The sequence below is a fragment of the Anabas testudineus genome, chromosome 9 (assembly GCF_900324465.2).
Source record: "Anabas testudineus chromosome 9, fAnaTes1.2, whole genome shotgun sequence".
Classification (NCBI taxonomy): Eukaryota; Metazoa; Chordata; class Actinopteri; order Anabantiformes; family Anabantidae; genus Anabas; species Anabas testudineus.
In genome coordinates this window covers 18,237,093-18,257,558 of record NC_046618.1, presented here as the reverse complement: position 1 = coordinate 18,257,558, position 20,466 = coordinate 18,237,093, and the positions used below count along the sequence as shown (strand labels likewise).

General features: G+C 41.4%; 2 protein-coding genes across 2 annotated transcripts; one reads left to right on the top strand and one right to left on the bottom strand.

Moving 5' to 3' along the window:
* Nucleotides 1–298: 298 nt before the first annotated feature.
* On the bottom strand, nucleotides 299–11,334 carry LOC113150564 (E3 ubiquitin-protein ligase KCMF1-like). Its single transcript, XM_026343121.1, has 7 exons — nucleotides 11,176–11,334; nucleotides 9,205–9,372; nucleotides 7,308–7,447; nucleotides 6,031–6,132; nucleotides 3,875–4,055; nucleotides 2,644–2,962; nucleotides 299–1,994 (listed from the first exon to the last, which is right to left on the bottom strand). The coding sequence occupies exons 1-7, from the start codon at nucleotides 11,189–11,191 to the stop codon at nucleotides 1,667–1,669; spliced, it is 1,254 nt and encodes a 417-aa protein (XP_026198906.1). The 5' UTR covers nucleotides 11,192–11,334; the 3' UTR covers nucleotides 299–1,666.
* A 3,500-nt stretch (nucleotides 11,335–14,834) lies between these two features.
* lipg (lipase, endothelial) lies at nucleotides 14,835–20,196 on the top strand. The gene is made up of 10 exons (XM_026343115.1): nucleotides 14,835–15,151; nucleotides 16,224–16,414; nucleotides 16,628–16,807; nucleotides 17,621–17,732; nucleotides 17,826–18,044; nucleotides 18,130–18,372; nucleotides 18,580–18,700; nucleotides 18,950–19,177; nucleotides 19,284–19,388; nucleotides 19,492–20,196. The coding sequence occupies exons 1-10, from the start codon at nucleotides 15,061–15,063 to the stop codon at nucleotides 19,502–19,504; spliced, it is 1,503 nt and encodes a 500-aa protein (XP_026198900.1). The 5' UTR covers nucleotides 14,835–15,060; the 3' UTR covers nucleotides 19,505–20,196.
* Nucleotides 20,197–20,466: the final 270 nt, after the last annotated feature.

Here is a 20,466-nt window from a genome sequence, read left to right as displayed (position 1 = left end):
CAGCCAGCTCCAGTAGTAAAACCCTTTCACATGAAAGTCTGAGTAGTAACATTTTAGATCTGGTATAAAAGTAAAACCTTTTCTACACTTTCAATACATGAACTACATTTTCTTGGTTCTACTAACATACTTTTATTTAAACAACATTTTGTGTAGACATTTGCTTGGAACATTGTGGCATTAGTACTTTTATTTAAACGACCTGGCCTATTTCAGTCCACTTAATTCTCACCTGTTCTTTGTTAAGTCGCTGCTACGAATGAAGACATACATCAGGAGATGACAAGACTAACTGAGATTGAACTTGACCTGTAAGATGTTTATTTTTTTACCATTTGCTGTACATGCTTGCCAGGACGTTAGCAACTGAGAGGAAAAACAAACAAACAAAAAAAATAAAGTAAAAACACAAACCAGAGCAGGTTAGGTTAAGGTTAGTTCATTTCCATCCAAAACATGTTTATTGTCCTCCAAACTGAAAGCTTTACCCTGTGATTTGGCTTGTTCACCAAGCCAAAAACATACATTGCATTTCCTCAGGTAGCAGTGGAGGCATACAAAGATCTTTTTGATTGAGAGAAATTAATGGAGCAATACAGGATTCTCTCCTTACAGTCACATGATGAGTAATCTTTGCATTCATGAGTAATGGAGAGAAGATTAATTTCAGATGAGGGGAAGCTTGAGAAAGTAGCATCTGGTTTTCCACAAAAGAGAGAGAGAGAGAGAGCGAGGGGAAAGAAACCACCATATGAAAACCAGGGTTGTGTTTCTTCCATGTTAGAAAAGGCCTGAAAATGTTCACACTGAAGAGACGGTTGCATCTCCGTTTGCCTCCGAGTTGTGTGTCGCCTTTATTCAGAGAATCTGTAGTGTACACAAATGGACACTGGATATGCAATTCAAAAACCAAAGTGCCCACAGTCAATATAAAGCAAGGTCACATGACCCAAAACAGGTGATGCCACAAGAGGGAGGGGGTTGAGACTGGACATGAATGTAACCAAACGCGTCCATCAGTCTGTTTGTGTGTGTGTGCGTGTTGCAGAAATGCCGGTGATGTGGCACTCAGCACCGTTAATTTACAGTTACTCAGGTGTCTGAACAACAGAGAAAGACCTCCCCGTCTAGTGACTGTGCAGTTAAAAATGGGCACATGGTGATTTAAGCTCATGCTTAAGTTGTGGTAAACCATCCAAGCACTTCTTTAATTAATAACTATAAATACACAGCAGCGTTTTTTTGCCAGAGAGGTTTCTGTCTGCTTCCTCTCCTGGGTGAGTGTGTGACGTGTTTGTCTCTTTGAACGGCTAACTACGCTTTGCTCATCTGCTAGAGGAAACTGGGTTATGAGGAATTGATTATCAACGTTCATATAGATTTTTCTATAATATATTTATATAGTTATTTGTCTTTCTCTCACGCACCCACCACGCTTGCTTTCACATTCTCTCGTCTCACTACTTTTATTCAATGTACACAACGTAATAAACATGGGGTTGAGTGGGGAGCGACAGAGCTGAAATGACAATCACTGAAAAAAATAAAATTAAAATAAAACAAAGCCAAAAAGAACTGCAGTTTTTTTGTCATCCGTTGGCAGTCGGACCGACTGAGCAGTCAGCCAGTTACAATGGTGGTTTGAGGGGAGGGAGTGGCCATGTCATCAAAGTGGCGGCGCTGGAGGCTCTTTCTTCGTTGGTGCCGTTTTAGTCGTTGTTTTCGTTGTCTTCGTAGCTGGGGTCGTCTCCTTGAGGTTGAGGTTCTCCAATGCCACGTCCAAGGTCATGACCTCAACACAGCCCATGGCCTCGAAGTCAGCGAAATTCCGCAATGAGCCGTGACAGTTGTCCTCGTCCTCGGAGGAGGAGGCCGAGGCGTCCTCGTCGGGCAGCAGTGTGGACAGCAGCAGCTCCGTCACAAACAGGCTCCGGTCGGCCCACTGAGCCTCACACACCTGCCGCTCTGCCTCAGACAGCCGCGGTTCGCTCAGCCTGCAGAGACAAAATGCAACGAGACAATGTAACAGCTGACAACAGAAGAACAAAACAGTGCAAAGATCCCCTTCAGATTGTTATTTCTACTGGGTGTTTCACATTCACTGTCCAGAATCATGTATGTGCTCAGTCTGACACTGGACTTTTGAAGTCATGTGCAGGATTTGTGACAACACAACTACTCTAGAAGCTAATCCTGAACTGAAATGCTACCTACACAAGTGTGATGTGAAAACATAAAGCAGCACTTGAAGCACTTGTTCATTTGTTGCATTCAATCATTACAATTTTCAAATGAAAAATAAAAAAAAGCTGCCATTCAAACTTTTGCTGTCTCCATCACTGAAAAGTCTATTCTCAATATGTGAGCGCTGCATGTTTGCACATGATTTTTTATGATGGACCACAAACAGCTTTGAAATGTGTGAAGTTACATGATACACATTTCAATGTGCAATGCACGCCACACATTTTAACTTGCCTGTAGTTTACTAGAGATCTCCACATCACTTGAGAAAGTTTCTCCCTTCACTAGCTTGTTGCGTCAAACAGTGCACACAGACAGGTTTGTACAGTGATTGTGAAACATTTAAACACTGGTGAAGACCCAGAAATGCAAAACCTGGAGTAGAGGAGACAATCCTACCTGCTGAGTAGAAACTGGGAGCTATGTGCAGTATGCTGCGTGTTAGACTCAGGTGGACCTGGGTTAGGACTGGGGTTGGTGTTGTGGTTGGTGCTGGGGTTGGGATTTGCAGCAGCTGAATTCGTATTTAGGATAGCATTGGCTCGACCACCACCCCTGGTGGCATTTCGGGCCGTCTCGAGCTGCTGACGCGCTGCCTGGGCCTGTTGGCGCTCCAACTGGAGCTGCATCTGAAGCTGTTGGAGCTGTGAGGCTGAGGGGCCCGAGCTGAGCTGGCCGCCTGCCGAACGCCGCACACCTGACAACTGGGACAGAAGCTCTGGAGGAAAACGATGGAGAAGACAAGGACTTGATGTGAAACAAGGACTGACACTGACTGAGTCAAGTTCAGTAATCTGTACCACCTCCACTTCAACTATCAGCACTGATAAGTACCAGGAGTAGCAGTGTACACCGTTTTACACACTGCAGGCTCTAGTGAAAACACTGTCTTCAAGGAGATCACGTAAACTTTATTCTTTGACACTTTATTCCTAAAAACTGATCTGTGAGTCTAAAATTAAAACAATCCTGTATTAACACAGCACTGCTGAACAGTCTCTGATCCACAATCAAAAATACAGCAGTATAACGCCAAAGACACAGTAAAATAAAGCCAGTAGCTGTGAGGTTCTTAAGCTTTCGACCAATCGGATCAACAGCCCAGCAGGTACAGCAGGTCATTAAAGAGGAGGCTGCCGCCCTGTTTGTGTGGCAGACCGAACAGGGACCCTCATTATGGCACAGCTGGGGCTGACATGGCAAATGCCAAGCACTGAACCAGATTAAAATTGGGAACAGGATAAACAAGAAATTGCCACAGCAACAACTCTGCGCACACATTACTGTACTATCCAGAATAATGAAACATGGTGTAGGCATGTACATTATCTACTCACTGCAGGATGTTTATCTGCATGTGTAAGAAACTATATAGTATATTAAGACTATTGGAGTGCCACATTTGATAGAGATGATTTTAGTGCTTTGTGTGTCAGAGCCCCTGCAGTTGCAACTGTGATTCTATATTTAACAAGGAAACACTGTTGCCTCATTGCATCCTCAACAAGACAACAGTTCTTTTTGTTTGACCTTCTGCAGAGCTGTTCTTCTGCACGAAGGAGGAGGACGACCGTAGCCAGGTGCTTTCCATGCAACATGACTACATCTCTGTGTTTAGGGTGGGACTGACCTGCTATAGGGTCCATGGCCTCTCTGCTGTAGTTGGAGCTCTGTGAGGAGCTCTGACTGGTGGAGAGCCCCCCTGTGGTGCTGCTGGTGAAGTGCATGTTAGACCTGCGGGCTCGTGGACCCCCCAGTCCGCGCCCTGGGTGAAACATCCTCCTCACATGTCGCACCCCACTGGACTCATCGTGAAAATTGCTCGTTAAGGAACACACAGAAATCCAATAACTCATTCTTTTCATCACTGTCATACATAAAACAAAAACAAAACACAAAACAATTATGTCACTTGTTAATGCAAAGAGAAGGGGACAGGGTGTACAATCACTCCCGTTCGCTGCGCTCTGCCAACAAACAATGTCTTATGGTCCCCTCACCTTGCATAAAAAGATCCCAGGCTAAATTCTTCAGCTCACTGCACTTAAATATTAAAAATGATTATGAAAAATCTTGCACTTGCACCTAATGAAGCAGAAACAGATCTCCCTAGAGCACATTACTTTTAAGTTTCTCCTTGGCTTAGATATTTTGTTTGCCTTGTACTTCACTTGTAAGTCACTTTGGATAAAAGCTTCTGTCAAATAACTAAATGTGAATGTAAATTAATAAATGCAACACTGTTAGGTGCTCAGCGTCACTATTTTCAATCTGTTTGTTTGTCCAACAAACAGTCCAAACCCTGAGGATTTATTTTAGGATGTTGTCAAGCATGTCCTCATATTTCAGAAGCTGGAATGAGCAGGTATCTGGATTTTTGCTTTTTATATAACTTTTAACGTTTAACAGACTAAAATTGTCAACACACCTATTAATCAACGTGTAGTTTCAGCACATATGACACCACTGTCATGCCTCTAAATGCTCACTACTCTCAGTGCCTCTGAATCATATTTGCAAGGCCCTCGGGTTATTGTTAACCCATGCATAAGACACTGCACTAAGTACACCCACAACGTCATAGCAAACATTAACTATAGTCCTATTTGTAGGTTTGAAGACGCAGTCGGTCAGTTTCATTTAACTACATTTTGCATATTTTGTCTATGAGTCAAAGTACTCAGACCGATGCCATCAGACTCAATATTTCAGCTAGTTCCTGAAAGACAAAAGCAGATTCTGCTATTTCTACTCTTCACACACTTTGATAAATAACTAAATGTAATGCTTACTGCCTTACTTCCTTGTACTTAGGTAGACAGAAAATACACTCCAACAGTGCATGCATGTTAATTCCCCATAGTACATGAAGTGCATTTTCAATCTCAGGGATGAAGTTTTAATGAGAGTCCACAGTAATTAAGTTTAAGATCAAGAAGACCACTACTCATTTTTAGAAAATTGAGTGTCCCGTTCCCATCAGTTTATAGTCACTTTCATTGGCACCGTATTACTTTTTGTGTCTCCAGTTCTTATTGCCTTCAGCAGTGGGCAGAAATGTGCTCTAGGTTACAGCAGAGCAGATGAAAACAATGAAAACAGCCAGACATGCACCAACTCAGCCAGCCCATTATCAGCATCACTACTGACCCAAGCTAGATTGGTGCATGACTACAAACTACAAACAAAAAAATTTAAGCGCTAATGGGCAGGCAAAATATAGAAGATTTCAGCTTTTGGGAATAGCCCAAAAATAAAAACATGAAAAGCAACACTTTTCATGATGCAGGTAATTTACCTCTAAGTGCCTTCTTTTTGAGCCACTCTCAAAGGAGGATAACAGGAAGAGGACCACACAAGCTAGTCTGAAGGAAAACAATAAGCACACTTGGTATCCACTCGGGCTTTCCTCCTCTTTGCATTAACCTGTGGCAAACTGCTTGCAAATCAATGGCACAGAATGACGCCCTGTTGGTTTTATCACAAGACACTGTTTTCAGTGAAACAGTACAACAGCCATGAAATAATTACTGCCTATGCTATACTTTACTGTACAAGTACCAATGTTCATTCACTCTGAATCTTGAAACCTACAGAACAAGGTGGATGGAAAAAAACTGCATTACTTCTTTCGCACAGTGTACTGTATCATAATGTGCTGTATCATTATGTAATGTGTATGTATGCAGTATCTGAATACTTTACACACACACACACACACACACACACACAAAACTTAATCTTCTTCTATTCCATATTTGTGGAGTTGCAGCTTGAAAAGGATATCAAGTCTCTGGGTGCTCTGTGTTCAAGTGTGAGATGAGCAGCAAAGTCGTCTGTCACATGATTTGGGTCGCCACCTGGCAGCGCCGCACATATGGGGCAGATCTAGAGGACAAGAAGAAAGAGTGTGCAGTCAACATCAGTACACTTCACTGCACATTTAACATTCTCCGGTCTGTGCTGGGTCTTTTTCAGGATTGGTAAACATCTGCTTCCACACATAAACGTAATGAGCTTCAACAGATGTAAAGTGAAGTCAAAGGCATGGATTGATTTTAAAGGTTTAAAGGTTCCAAAAAGAATTACAGCTGTGCTGTTGTAACGTTGACAGAGTTACAATGTTTGTCTGCTGATATGGAAGTCGCCACCAACTATTATTGTTAGCTATTCACTCTCTACTTGACATTAACAAATGACAACACCTTTTTCAGCTACATATGTCAGCTACTGTGAGATGAACACTACGGATGTGGGCATAAAACCTTCCACTTGCAGCAATATGGTAAAATATCACAATATTTCCTTCATATAAATTAAAATAGATAAAACAAATCACTTATTCTACCTAGCTGCTTAAATCTGACATATTCAAGCATGCTTATGTCTTTTGCACCAAAGTAGAGTACTGCATTTGTGATATCATTGTATCTAACCCTAACAAAACTATTTCAGAATGAATTACTCCAGTCTGTATAGCAGCATTAATGTTTTAAATAATTTGAACTAATTTCAAGCTTCGGTAAACTATGTATGGCTATGTAAGTGAATCAAAATCACAAGCTATCTGGAATATGGGATCCCCACACCAAAAAAAATATCTAAAGTACATGTCATATACTGGAAAAAGTTCAGCAGCAATCATGTATAGTAAAGTACAGATCACATGCTGACAGATGTTCAAGCACATTTCTCAGCAGTTTAAAACAGTGTTTTCTTGCTGTCAGAAGAAGTATCTATAATTACAGTTGAATAGTCAACCTGACATCAATTGCAGATTAGTTTTTGTTTCAGTCTGAAACTGACATCACAAATAGAATTTTACTGCAAACTGTCAAGCTAAGCAATGAATAAGATGTAAATATACCACAGAATACCTAACAGAAAACCTGCATTGTTCCTCTGATGTGAAGGACATTCATAGATACTGATTCAATTTACTCAACTGGGAAAACAAAATCTGAGGTATGTGAGGAAAATCAACACAATGTTTCCTGGTGTTGTGCAAACATCTAGTCAAGGTTTGATAGATGGCTGTGCGTAAAGCTCCAGCATCAATTTACCACTTCTGTGGAGGTCTCTGTGTGCTCTGCAGCCACGTGCTCCTGCAGGGAGATCTCTGTGTAGCCCATCCTGCCACAGTAGGGACATGTGAAGGCCTGGGGCTGCTCCACAGAGAACGCTTCTCCACCGTAGTACAGGTCTGTAGGGGAATTAAGACGGGCATAGCGTTCAGTGTCAGTGTTTTGGTATGTTTTACCTAAACGCTAACTTTTAGTGATGTTTCAGAACAATGTTTCAGAGTTAAGTCAACAACACAGATACTGGTGAAGGGAGTTTAATACGCCTCATAGTTAGCAAAAGCGTTTCCCTAGGCAACTTGCATAAAACCACCTGTAATGTAGGCTGTCTACAGACAGAGTGTAGCATCTGGCTTTCATGACAGCTTCACTTAAACGTACACTGAGTCATTCTTTTTTCCTCTAATCAACTGAGGCAGTCAAAACAAGCTGTTAACACAACGCTGACATATTATCACCTTAAGTTATTGTGTACATGAAACCAGCTGAAAAAGGGCATCATCTGCATGCATTGGAAGTCATGTTATGATCAGTTTTACTACTGTCAAATTCTGGGGAAAATATTTAGTTCTTATAAATGCTTCAAAGTGTAGATTAGCTACTTGCCTTTTTTTTTTATTCATGATGTGTCAATAGGTTTCTAGCAGGCATGGTAGCATGCTTATATCTGCTGATGAAAGTTGTGATACTCAACATAAAACAGTGAGCTGAAACAATAAACAGGCCATAGAGCTGAGTGGTAATAATTTTCTGTAGCTTTATCAATATCACATTGTCAAAGTTAATAAGAAAACACCTATTAGTGCAGGTTAAAAAAATAACAACAAGCTTATCTATTGCTATACCTTGCCTGTAGTCTATTTGAGGATAAGAAATCCAGCATATTATGAATCTCATCAGTTTTTCATAAATCACTTTCCATCTTTTCATCAACCTACAATTAATACTCTGTGTGTGTGTGCGTGTGTATATACATACATATACATATATATATATATATATATATATGTGTGTGTCTATCAACCATAAAACAGCTTGTTTCCTTAATAGAAAAGACAAACTCAAAAACACAGTAAAGGCAAACTCACACACACACAAATGAGGACTTCTTAGTGATCTCGCACCTTCTGCTATGTTTTCGGCAACAGTCTGCATTTTTCCCAGCACACTGGAAAACAGTGTTTCTAATGTGTGAAAGGCTGAATACTAACATATTTCACAGCACAAATGCATGAAAATATAGCAGAAGTGGTTATCCAAAATAAAAAGAAAGTCTCCATTCAACCAAAATCATACATTTATTTGCTACTGTTATGCATTTGAGATAGCCCAATGAATAATCCCAAGCTCACAAAATATGAATTTGACTGAATTGCGTGGTTTAATTATTATTGGAATATTTCTTTTCTGATCACTGCCATTACATTTTTATTAATTATGCACTGATCAGACAGACTCAGAACACCAAAGAGGGCAAATAGCACCACCCCAGAATCTTCTCAGTTATACACTGCTAAACCATTTGGGAACAATAGTTTGGAAGCAAAAGTCAGTACCAGCACAAGATAACCTAAATGGCAACAGTTTTACTGCAAGCTTATTAAAGCCACAGATGGAAAATTTTTAGACACTGCCAGTATTAGCAGACCATCATGCAGTAGATTCTGACATTACTTTGTTTTTTAACTAGTCTATCTCTCATCATATCATATCACATGCACATACATCCTCTTCCCTTTTTAGATGCAGATAAAAATGCAGTTTCTATTGACAGTTTAGAGTTAACACTAAAAATATGAGCAACATCATAATAATGAATGACATACTTTACTGATCCCCTTGGGGAAATTAGGCTGATGTGAGCATTGACTCTACTTACCAAAGTCGACTCGGGTTAAAATACACTGCATGGGATGCTCTGTGGTGTGTCTGGTTGTGGTTGCACCGCTCTCATAGCAGGATGCACACAGATCGTAGTCGTAGCAAATTAAACATTTGTATCGTCGACCTCTGAAGTTGCCTTTTAAACATGCATCACAGCTCACGCCTGAGGGGAAGACAGACAAGACGTGACAAGTGAAAAGAAAAGGGTTAGATGTTGGATATCTACTTAATTTGAGTTGGGCTAATAGAATATTGCCCAATAGGTTATGCAGCTAATTTTAAAGCACATAGTTTAATACATTCAGATATTTTTCAGATAACATAAATGAATTGCAGGCAATAATTCATTATGACTTCTCTGTTTTTCAACCGTTACATTAGAATAAATTAACTGTTCACTGCATTTAGATACAATGAATTTAAGTTTCATATTCAAATACAACAGAACTTCAAATGTTGACGATGGTGGACTGGATGTTTGTGTTGCTGTGTCTCTTATGTTGTTTGACATTTATCGTCCCACATGAAGAATATTTATTACAGGGTAACTTCTGAACCAGGAGTGACCAAAACACTTACAGACTACCGCCTGTCCCATTCATATTTTATTAAAACTACACTGACATGTACTGAAACACGTGCCCCATGAGGTAAACAGGACTTTCTGTGTTTAAGTTCAGGAATAATGTGATTGACTAAAACAGTTGTGCAGTGTATTGTATGACAGTCTCTTTAAACTCTAGCTAGCAAGCTTTAAAAGCTATATGTCAACTTGATCGTGCTGTGCAGTGACTGACACTTAGCTGTAGATTAATGATAGTAAGACAACCACATCTTATTGACAACTAACTTATGACTACAACAGGCAAAGTTGATAACACAAGCATGGAAAATAAAGGCTGCACAGGCACGATTGACTGTTTCCTAACGATTTCACAAATGAAAAGTGAAGCTGTGACCAGAAGGTTCCCAGTTCAATCCCCTGAGCGGCAGAATAAAAAACGATCACTTGTCCACTTCCTTATTAACACCTCTGTGTCTGTCTATGAACAAGGCCCTCACCCCCCACAGGAGCTCCAGTGTTTGCAGGTCAGACTGTAGTTCACACTGAAACACACATTCATACCTGGAAGCTCCAGGTATGAATGTGTGTAACTCAGGGCGTCTCTGAAAAAGAGAGGTGACCTCTCAGGGAACCATCCCTGAATAAATACATGTAAAAAAAAAATAAAAAATACAGCTACAGTAGCCTAACTGTTAGCTGGATAGCCAGTCACCTGCAGTAGACTTTCCTTTACTCCACTTTTCATTGGCTGATGAGCTGAAACACCAACTTAAAACGTGAAGTGAAATCTACCTGACACAAACAACCAACTTCAAGTTCAACAAGGTTGACCACAAGGACGATGTGAATGTTGGTTTGCTAAGTGTTAGCTTGTGAAACTGGAATCTACAGGCCAGCTTTGACCAAGAAGGAGGCTAAAACTAGCTAACATTAACGACATGACGAGCTTTAACCCAGCAACGCCATCTGTGGGGATTCGCTGCTCTCTTACGTTTCCTATCCTCGGCACTCCCCCTTTGCTACTCAGCTCGTTAACGTTAACCTACATAACCCATTACCACTTAGCTTACATGCTAGCTAGCACACTTTGCTAACCTTAACTAGCTTCTTCCGCTTATATGTCAGCGTTGTTTTGGTAATATAACACTGCTTGCTGTACATTTTCTGAAACACAGACGCCAACTGCAAGGTCCGCTGGGCTACATAGACATTTTCTGGCCGCCATAATGCGTCCCCACAAAATTACACTGCAAGCCTGCTGCTAACAGTAGCCAGCGTTAGCTAGGATGAGCTGCAAAACAAGAAATTCTCGGCTAGCTAACGTTAGCTAGCGGTGCTCTTACTACGTTTTTAATCTTCACCGGACTTGCTCACTCCTCCGGTGTTGAAGTGGATTCTTACCTTCATGACGGGACATCCTACGGACTGTAACGCAGCCCCTTGCTCGGGCTCCCTAGTTTACAGTACTGTATAATATCAGTGAAGAGAAGAGAAGCCGGGGCTGGCTGGCTGTCCCTGGCCTCTTCCCTCATGAAGGATCCGGTCTGGCTCGCTGCCCCCCTCCGCCTCCTGCTGTGTCACCGTCTGGTGCGCTGCTCCTCCGCCCACACGGTGGCGCTGTTGTCCCATTCTTGGGGGTTGAGTGTGGCCTTTAATGGTGAGTGGCTGAGATGATACTTAAACATCTGAGCTGTCAGATCAAATCAATCAGATCATTTTTAATCTACACCTCGTTGTTGCATGTTTAACTCTGTAAATAGTAAAATACTATAAATTGAGGACATTTCCAGTCGTCCTGTGGGTTTTTCAGGTGTCTTCCTTTGACCTTTCTCTGTGCTCCCCAGAGGCAGTGATATTAGTTTTAGTTTCCCCTTTTGACTAAGTTCATCTTTTCACTACCACTCCCTCCATCTCTACCTTTTGTGAAGCTTTCTGCCGTCATCTCCCTGCTCCTCCACCTATTAAATCTTTTCAGCAGCTACATCAGTCACCTCCACCTCACCCTGACCACCCCAGTGCCCGTCTACCTCCACCCTGTTCACGCTGCATCCTGTCTATTTGATAAAGAGAGACAGACAGAGGCAGAGGCAGAGACACACAGAAGTGCGGTGATGGAGGAAGCTTAAGTTTGGGGAACAGAAAACACCTGAAGAAATTCTGGGTTGTTCTGGCTTTTGGATGACATTATGGCAGTCACCGTATTTTATTCTTTGTTTCACCTTTTTGAACAAGCATAATATCTACTCTTAGATGTCGATTCATGCCCTCTTATTCAAGCACAATTTAAAAATTAAGAATTTCTTTTAAATGCTAAATTCTACTCTATTACATTTAAGAAAAAAAGCATTTTATAATGCTCAGCATTCAAGTGACAGCTTTACTTACTAATACGTTTTAATCTTAATGTCAATCATAAGATTGTCTTCTAACTGTTTAGACATACTATAAGCCAAATGGCTATTAACTGTTAATTAAATAAACCCCAAGTGTAATTGCATATGCACGCTATGGAATTAATAGTAAAAATTGTGCAAAACTTAAAGCCTCTAAAACTCTCAGGAACTTACTTAAATTACTTATCAAATACACAACCTCTTACTGTTTATGTGCTTGTGAGATTATACTGAAACTAATACTGAAAAGTGACAGTGAACCTGTTTAATCCACAAAACAAACCTGGATTTGAAAAAAAAAAGAGGACAGGACACTTGTCACGCAGCCCTTCTGGCTAGTTGATGACCTCCTAACCTGTCTGGTTTTAATCTTAACTGGAAGAATTTATGCAATATCATAAACCTTATTATTGACATGGTCAATAAATAAATCACTGGATTTTAGATTAAGCATTAGCTAATGCAAAAATTCCCTGTAATTCTTGCACATGCAGAGCAGCCTGAATACTGTAGGTGTACTTTTATGCTTTAATATTTCACAGTGTCTCATTGTTGCGCCCTGCCAGCCAGACCACACGGTAACATCAGGACAGGTCAGCATATAGTGCAAAATCAAACCGACACTCAGACCGGGCAGCTGGCTGAGGTATGTGGATGGAAAGAATAATAATTCCTCTGCAAGAAAAGCAATTTCTGCTTCAAAGTAAATATAACGTCCAATGACTGACGTCAGGTTTATTCTGGGAAGTCCTTGAGTTTCCTTTTAAGAGCTACATATGTCCTGTCACTCTCGTATTCATATAAATATTCTAGAAATAAAAGAAGGTGTGATGTTAAATCAAACTGCCAAAAATATGTTATTCTCAAAACAGAATCTAGAGTCTACTGAAGACAAGTGCACCTAAAACATATGATTCTGTTTATCCAGAACTACATAATAACCATTGTTTCTTCATGATCAAATATCAAGGAACGTGTTTAAGCATCTTTCTAAAAGGACCCATTAGGTATTTTGTGAGAAATTGTGATTTTTACATACAAGCAATGCCCTCTGGAGCATTCTGTGTCACGCTCACCTTTGTACTGTCTGCCCTATGCTCGACATTATGCCAACAGTTTAACAACATATCTCATGGAAAGTCTCCAAACAGGAGCAGATACCAGACAGATGTCATCGATCAACCCAGGACTTTATCTCGCATTGCCCCAGAGATATCACCTGCATGGAAAAGCTCCAGTCCTCTGCATCTGAGGATGTCTGTAAAGAAGTGAAATAAACACCTCAATCATTTCTACATTATTTCAGTCAAGATGCCCAAATTTACAAAATCACTACACTGAATGAAGTAATAGCCTTGCACTCGTGCATCTTTACGTCATCACGTTACAGCTTGAGCTGGCTGAAGGTACTCCCCAAGTTATCCCAGACAGACTGAATCCTTCTAAAACGAATCAGTGTGAAGTTAAACATCAGTGGCATGGCTTGATGTGATGTCAAAATACAAATTACATACATAATTGCAATTTTTTCTCAAGTTCCACGTAAAATAATGCTGCATATGAGGATCGCGGGAGAACAATGTCCTCAAATCCTTATTCCTCTTGTATTGTTTCATAATTCTGACACAACACATCCTGAGATGGAGCAAAGACGACCACTCCCAGACATGACAGTAAGTGAAAATGATGCAGGATTTCACGTTATGCTTTGCATCATGTCAAACCTTGAACTCCAGTATCAAGATGTAGCGAGATGCCCCTTGGTACTCACAAACATATGGCTATTAATACATGGGTACATAAACATGTGCTAAAAATAGAACAAGTTATCTGTAGCAGCTTCTCTCTCCACCTTTGAAAAATAATAATATATAAAAATAATATGAACAGTAAGTTAAAAAAATGGTTCTTAGAAAGATGAATCATTTCTTAACAAGTCAGTCTTTCATTGAGGACGAGATAGAGATGAAATTTTGATAACAATATACATAAAAATGATGTGCACAAACATGTTTAAGTACACAATACCATCATCTGTATACATGTTGTGCAAGAAGATAGATAGATAGATAGATAGATAGATAGATAGATAGATAGATAGATAGATAGATAGATAGATAGATAGGATGGATGGCCTTTACCCCACACTGGAATCAGGGAAATGGCAGCTGACACTTCCCACTGTGGGTGCTGATGTATTTACACCAAACAGCGATGTTATTGTAGCTTAGACCTTTGCGTGAGTGCACCCATTCTTTGCCTCATCAGTTCAAACTGTGCTGGGTGAACTAAGCTGATGGTTTGGCGGATCGCCATCCCCCCACACGCTGTCGGAGCCTTTTAAATGTTTCCATAGACGCGCAGAGGGGGTTGCGGGTTTCCCACGTATGATAATGAGCCGAATGGGATTTTTTTTGTTGTTGTTGTTGTTTATATTACTGTCAGGTTAAAAACTCGCATCGCGGCCACCGGGTCTGATTCTAGACACTCCTCCTCCTCCTGTCAGGGTTATAGTGGATCGGCTACTTTTCAAACCTGCTTTGCATCAAGGGTTAAAACGCGCAACGTGAGAAGCCTACTACAACTTCATTCAACGTTGCCACGCCTTTAAACGTAAACAAATGGGGGCTTGACCAATAAGATCCGCGGCAGATCAGCCGATGATCAGATGACTGAGAGGGTGAAACTATTTAAAACTAATGACACGCCGGGTGCAAGTTAATACATTTCTTGAGCAGTGCTTTCACAGGCGCGCACCGTAACGCAACGCCGGCTCTGCTGCTCTTTGTTACCGCTGGATCTAAAATCACCCACTCACCCACCAGTAACAGTCAAATAGCTTTTGTACTGCCGAGAAGCTTCAAATCCATCCACACTCGTCTGTGGCTGAGAAATGAATCATAAAGCCCCCTTACTGTGGATTTTCCTACAGTGTGCCGCTGCGCTCTTGTCGTTCGCTCTTGGGGAAAACGCTTTACTAAAAGGTAAGACGCGTCGCTGGGCGCATTGTTCATTCATCACTATTATTTCTTTATTTCTCACATGTGAAATGTCAAAATGGAACCTCGCACAAATGTACGGTAACGTTAACAGGCGCGTTTGTAAAATATATACTAGGGGGGGAGCAGATATAATAATAAATAATTAACCATCATGTTTTTATCGCATGCCGCTTTTATTAATTTGCCTTTTAAGGATTTTGGGGCTAAATTAGAAATATGAACAAGTGTGGCGGGGAGAGTGAGCCAGAAAAACGGGGATGGAATCACACGGTGAGATTGCAACGTGTCCTTCCTTGGAGAGGACCGGGCGTCTTGAAGCGGAGCTCCAAGTGGAGGACGCACAGCGCCACGTCTGTGTGAACTTCTTGGAAAGATGTCCCCCCCTGAATCCGCGTTTTACCTCCAACCGCTCAGCAGCAATTTTTACTACCCAGCTGAAGTCATTCTGGTCCGGGGCCCCATCACCAAAAGGGTGTGGAGTTCATTTAAATTAAACCAGGGTGGGTTTAATTTGGCTTTGCGGTTTAATTCACTCAGACACTGCATAAATGTTTAAAAAAAGAACAGTTTGGTTTGTCTCAAAATAACATTTAAATATATATATTTATTTATCATCGGAGTATTTTCACCTGCCTCTCTGGCGTCAGTCAGATCCTGCACCATTTTAGCCTCGTATCTGAGAGCAGTGCGTTAGAGTCGGATAATTACATGATCTCCTGCTGCAGCAGTAAGAAAGAGAGGTTAAATTATAGAAAAGTGTGGCTTGAGCGTTTTGGCTCCGCGACTGCGTCTCGGTACAACTTCCACTCGTCATTATTGCAGCAGATGTTGACTGAAAAAGCGCGTTGATTGGCCGTCTCAGCCGCGCCACGCAAGTGTGATGGATGATTGGCTAAGTGGCTTCAATATTGTGTTGTGAAAGTGACTCATGGAGAGCTTGGTGACGTTTTTCCCTTTTAATAGAGTGGATGCTTCTGGAGAGCATGGAAGGAGGGGAGGGGGAAAGGTTAATGTAGGTCTCCTCTTATAATCTTTTCATTATTGTTTTCTTCAGGTGAAGACAGCAGATTGGATGAATTCTCATCAGAGAGCACAGTTCCCAATGGTGTCATCAAGTACAACATGAGAAAGGGTTTGGATCTGGACCAGGAAGGCTGCTACCTCCAAACTGGGAGGAAGACTTGTCTGGAGGAGTGTGGCTTCAATGCTACAGCCAAGACAATCTTCATCATCCATGGCTGGACGGTACATATGAATTCATTTTTAAATCGGCACTGTTCACTAATTGCAGTCCATCACTAGGTGATGATTCATCTCACAGAGCAAAGGAAGCTCGGGCTTTAACAGATCAAAGTGTTCGCTTAACTGTAGAGTGTTGGAATTTATCATGTAAATGTGAGATAACTGAGAGAGGTCGGATCAGTTTGCCTGAAAATAATTGACTTCTCTCCCACACAGATGAGTGGGATGTTTGAAAGCTGGATGCACAAGCTGATCTCTGCAGTGATGCAGCGTGAAACTGAGGCCAATGTGATTATCGTCGATTGGTTATCAATGGCTCAGCAGCTGTACCCCGATGCAGTAAACCACACCCAGAGTGTTGGCCTCGACATTGCCACCATGCTTGACTGGCTTCAGGTGTGTACGTCAAGTGAAAGTTGGTTTCTACTGAAACTGCCATCTGCAAATGCACCACTGGGTTTCTGCTTTTTTTTTTTTTTTTTTTGAAAAAACACTTCACTGACACAAAATAACCTCACGCACATTGTATTACTCACCCATGTTTGGTCTAATAAAAGCACGATGTCTTTGAGTATGTAGGGCACATTTATAAATTGTTTAGCGTGTGTGTGATGGAAGCTGTCCTGGCAGTTTAGTCAGTAATGCAGAGTGACAGGCGAGCAGCAGAATACCATCAAAATCACTCATCCCCTGCCTTTGTTGCCACTGGTGTGGTTTAACGAAATGCATGCTTTTGTGAACATGACAGTGTTGTAGACATTTCATGCTAAAGATCCACTTTGTCTGTTTTTTGGAACTCCCAAGTTGTCCTGAGGCAGCTTAGCATACTTGATCAAAGTGCACATAAGGAAGAAAACCATCAAGGCTCATCAGAGAACTCAAGGATCATTGTCTATTTAGCACTTCTGAAGCAGAGACGATTCCATTCAGTGGGATTGTCACAAAATTGGACCTGTGCACAAATAAGTGAGAAAGGATTGAGGCATCCTGCCATGTAGTTTTAAACCCAGATAAAGAATACTTCATGGAGACAAACTCGGACAAATGGTGGAGGCGCTCTAGTATGGAAGTAGCTGTCAGTAGATTTTCTTCGGGTTAATCGAGGCAGCCACGACTAATCACTGGCAGAAGCTCAGCATCTGAATGTGGGTCGATGTTAATAGTGGCAGATGCTGATGTGAATAATATATTTTTTCCCCTCTATAACAGGATGAGCAGCAGCTGCCTCTGGGTAATGTGCATCTGATTGGCTACAGTCTAGGGGCTCATGTAGCTGGCTACGCAGGAACATATGTACGAGGGACCATTGGCAGAATAACAGGTAAATTAAGCTAATCCTAAATCCACAGTAAATACTTCACAAAGGTGCTCTCTCCTAATTTTCAACGATCTTCTGTTTCTTATTTTTCAATAGGCTTAGACCCAGCAGGACCAATGTTTGAAGGTGTCGAGGATCAGAGGCGCCTCTCCCCTGATGATGCAGACTTCGTGGACGTTCTACACACGTACACTCGAGAGGCTTTAGGTGTGAGCATTGGGATCCAGCAGCCAATTGGGGATATTGACATATACCCCAACGGTGGTGACGTGCAGCCTGGGTGTGCGCTGGGTGACGTGTTGGCAGTGGCTAACAGTAAGTGCTTAAGAGATGGCTGCCTGCGTCGACTCGTTTTCTTTGTCGACCCCGAGCACATCCTGACCTGTCTTTCTTTCTCCAGATTTCATGGAGGTGATGAAATGTGAGCATGAGCGTGCCGTGCACTTGTTTGTGGATTCCCTGATGAACAAGGACCACATGAGCTTTGCCTTCCAGTGCACGGGCCCTGATCGCTTCAAGAAAGGCATCTGCCTCAGCTGCCGCAAAAATCGATGCAACAACATTGGTTACAATGCAAGAAAAATGCGCAAGAGGCGCAACAGTAAAATGTACCTGAAGACGAGGGCTGACACGCCGTTTGGAGGTGAGTTGTAAACAGCCCGGACATGTATTGTCGGTTTTATCTTACTACAGTTTACTTCCTAGTAAAACTGATAAGCAGCTCTGCTGTATCTCAGTTCAGTTTCTTATCATTAACGTTCATATTCTACATGTGTTAAGATTATACAGCTGCCAGTGTAAACTACTACTGTTCACATTAACAATCAGTTTTATTTTTATTTTTTTTAAGGTTATCACTACCAGATGAAGATGCACGTCTTCAACAGAAAACATTCAGACGATGCAGATCCTACCTTCTACATGCAGTTGTATGGCGCCCGAAATGATACATCAAACATATTTGTCGATGTGTAAGTACAATATTTTAGCCCTTTTGCAAAACCGGTGTCTTCTAACAATACTTCACCATTAGAACGCATGAAATCACTATGCACTGTCCTATGTAGCCTGGTTCCTACAGAGTATGTAGCATTGAGAAGCACAGACATTGATATGAAATTTAGGAAATTATACTGACTGCTCAAAGTGGCACTTTGAGCAGTCATGCTTCTAACAGTTTTCTAGGCCTTCTGACTTAAGCTCATTTCTCATTTTTCCAGCCACGATGATAATGTTGGCCTGAACCTGACAAACACCTTCTTGGTGTTTACCGAGGAGGATATTGGTGACCTGCTGAAGATTCGCCTGAGCTGGGAAGGGGATGCTGAATCCTGGAACTCGGTGTGGAAAAACATCAAGAAGAGCTTCTGGACCTGGAATACCAAGCCTCAAAAACCTGTCCTTGAAGTCCGTCGAATTCGTGTAAAAGCCGGAGAAACGCAGAAGAAGTAAGTCAAGGAGGGGGAAGCTGAGTAGTCAGCAAACATCTTAAACTGTCCAGAATGGATTTTCTTTTCTGTGCTTAAGCATTTATTAAGGTTTATCATGTTGCAGGTTTACTTTCTGTGCCCAAGACCCTTCAAAAACTGAAATTTCTCCAGGGGATTCCTTAACTTTTGTAAAGTGTCGTGATGGATGGGAAGTAAAACCAAGAAAACGGTATGAAGCCTGATTTTAAATGTGGATTCATCAAATATTAGAGTCTGCTGTATGTTAAAAGGCTGTAGTATGGAGTTTGATTAATCTGCTGTTTGATCAACAGGTTGGCCATGTAACAACTTAGCACTTTGAAAAACCAATGCACCATCACCACAGGGGACCCAGCATGGATCAGTGAGAAGCACGGCCTTCTCTTTGAGCACTTTTTGTAGGAGGAGGAGGATTGATCGGCGCACGGTGGGGAAGGGCTACAGGTCTCAGACTGTGGAAGGTTTCCACTGGTGTCTGGAAGCAAGGACTCTGGTCTGTCCAGACTACTGGAAAATGGTGCATGTTGGAAGCAATGGCAGTCTTAAATGTCTTAAGATCGCCTTAGAAGTTACAAAATGTTCCGTTGTGTGGAATAGTGAAGAGGAAGCTGTGCCAGTGGATGTACACCAGCAATCATAGTCACTGTACTGTGTATTTTTAAACCATTATTTATGAAAGAAATGGAAGCACTGCAAGACCAACATTATTTATCAGAGCACATCCCTTAATGAAGCATAGGTTGAATGAATTTCTCCTACATGGTGTGTGTCTGTGTGTGTGTCGTGTATGAATGTGATTGTTGTGCCTATGAAGTGTGCCTTTGTGCTGAGAGATTACTGATAAAACTGTAAAACTGAAGGAGAGTCTGGATCTCGTTGCACAGTCTCTCTGACATTGTGTGCATTAGTGTTACTGTGTGTGGCTTAGTTGGGGTGTGTTTATGTACATAATGTAAATACGTTTTTGGAAAATAAAAGTCACCTGTTATTTGTAAAAACTGTTGTCTCTTTACTGACGGCCGTTTTGGTATTTTCATTGTAATCTCTCTTATTTCACGTGTCACGTCATGACACGTGAAATAACATCCTGCTGAGCTTTATTTTCCCACTGGGGGTCCTTTCTGAAGTCCATTTAAGGAAAAACTGGATCATAGAAACCCAGAAAAGTATTTTCAGTTAAACTGAAATGCCTGGACAGTTGGTGTAGAGGAATGTCTTAGAGTGGGCCACAATTAGAGAGGCACTTATAGTTGTGTGCAACTGATTCA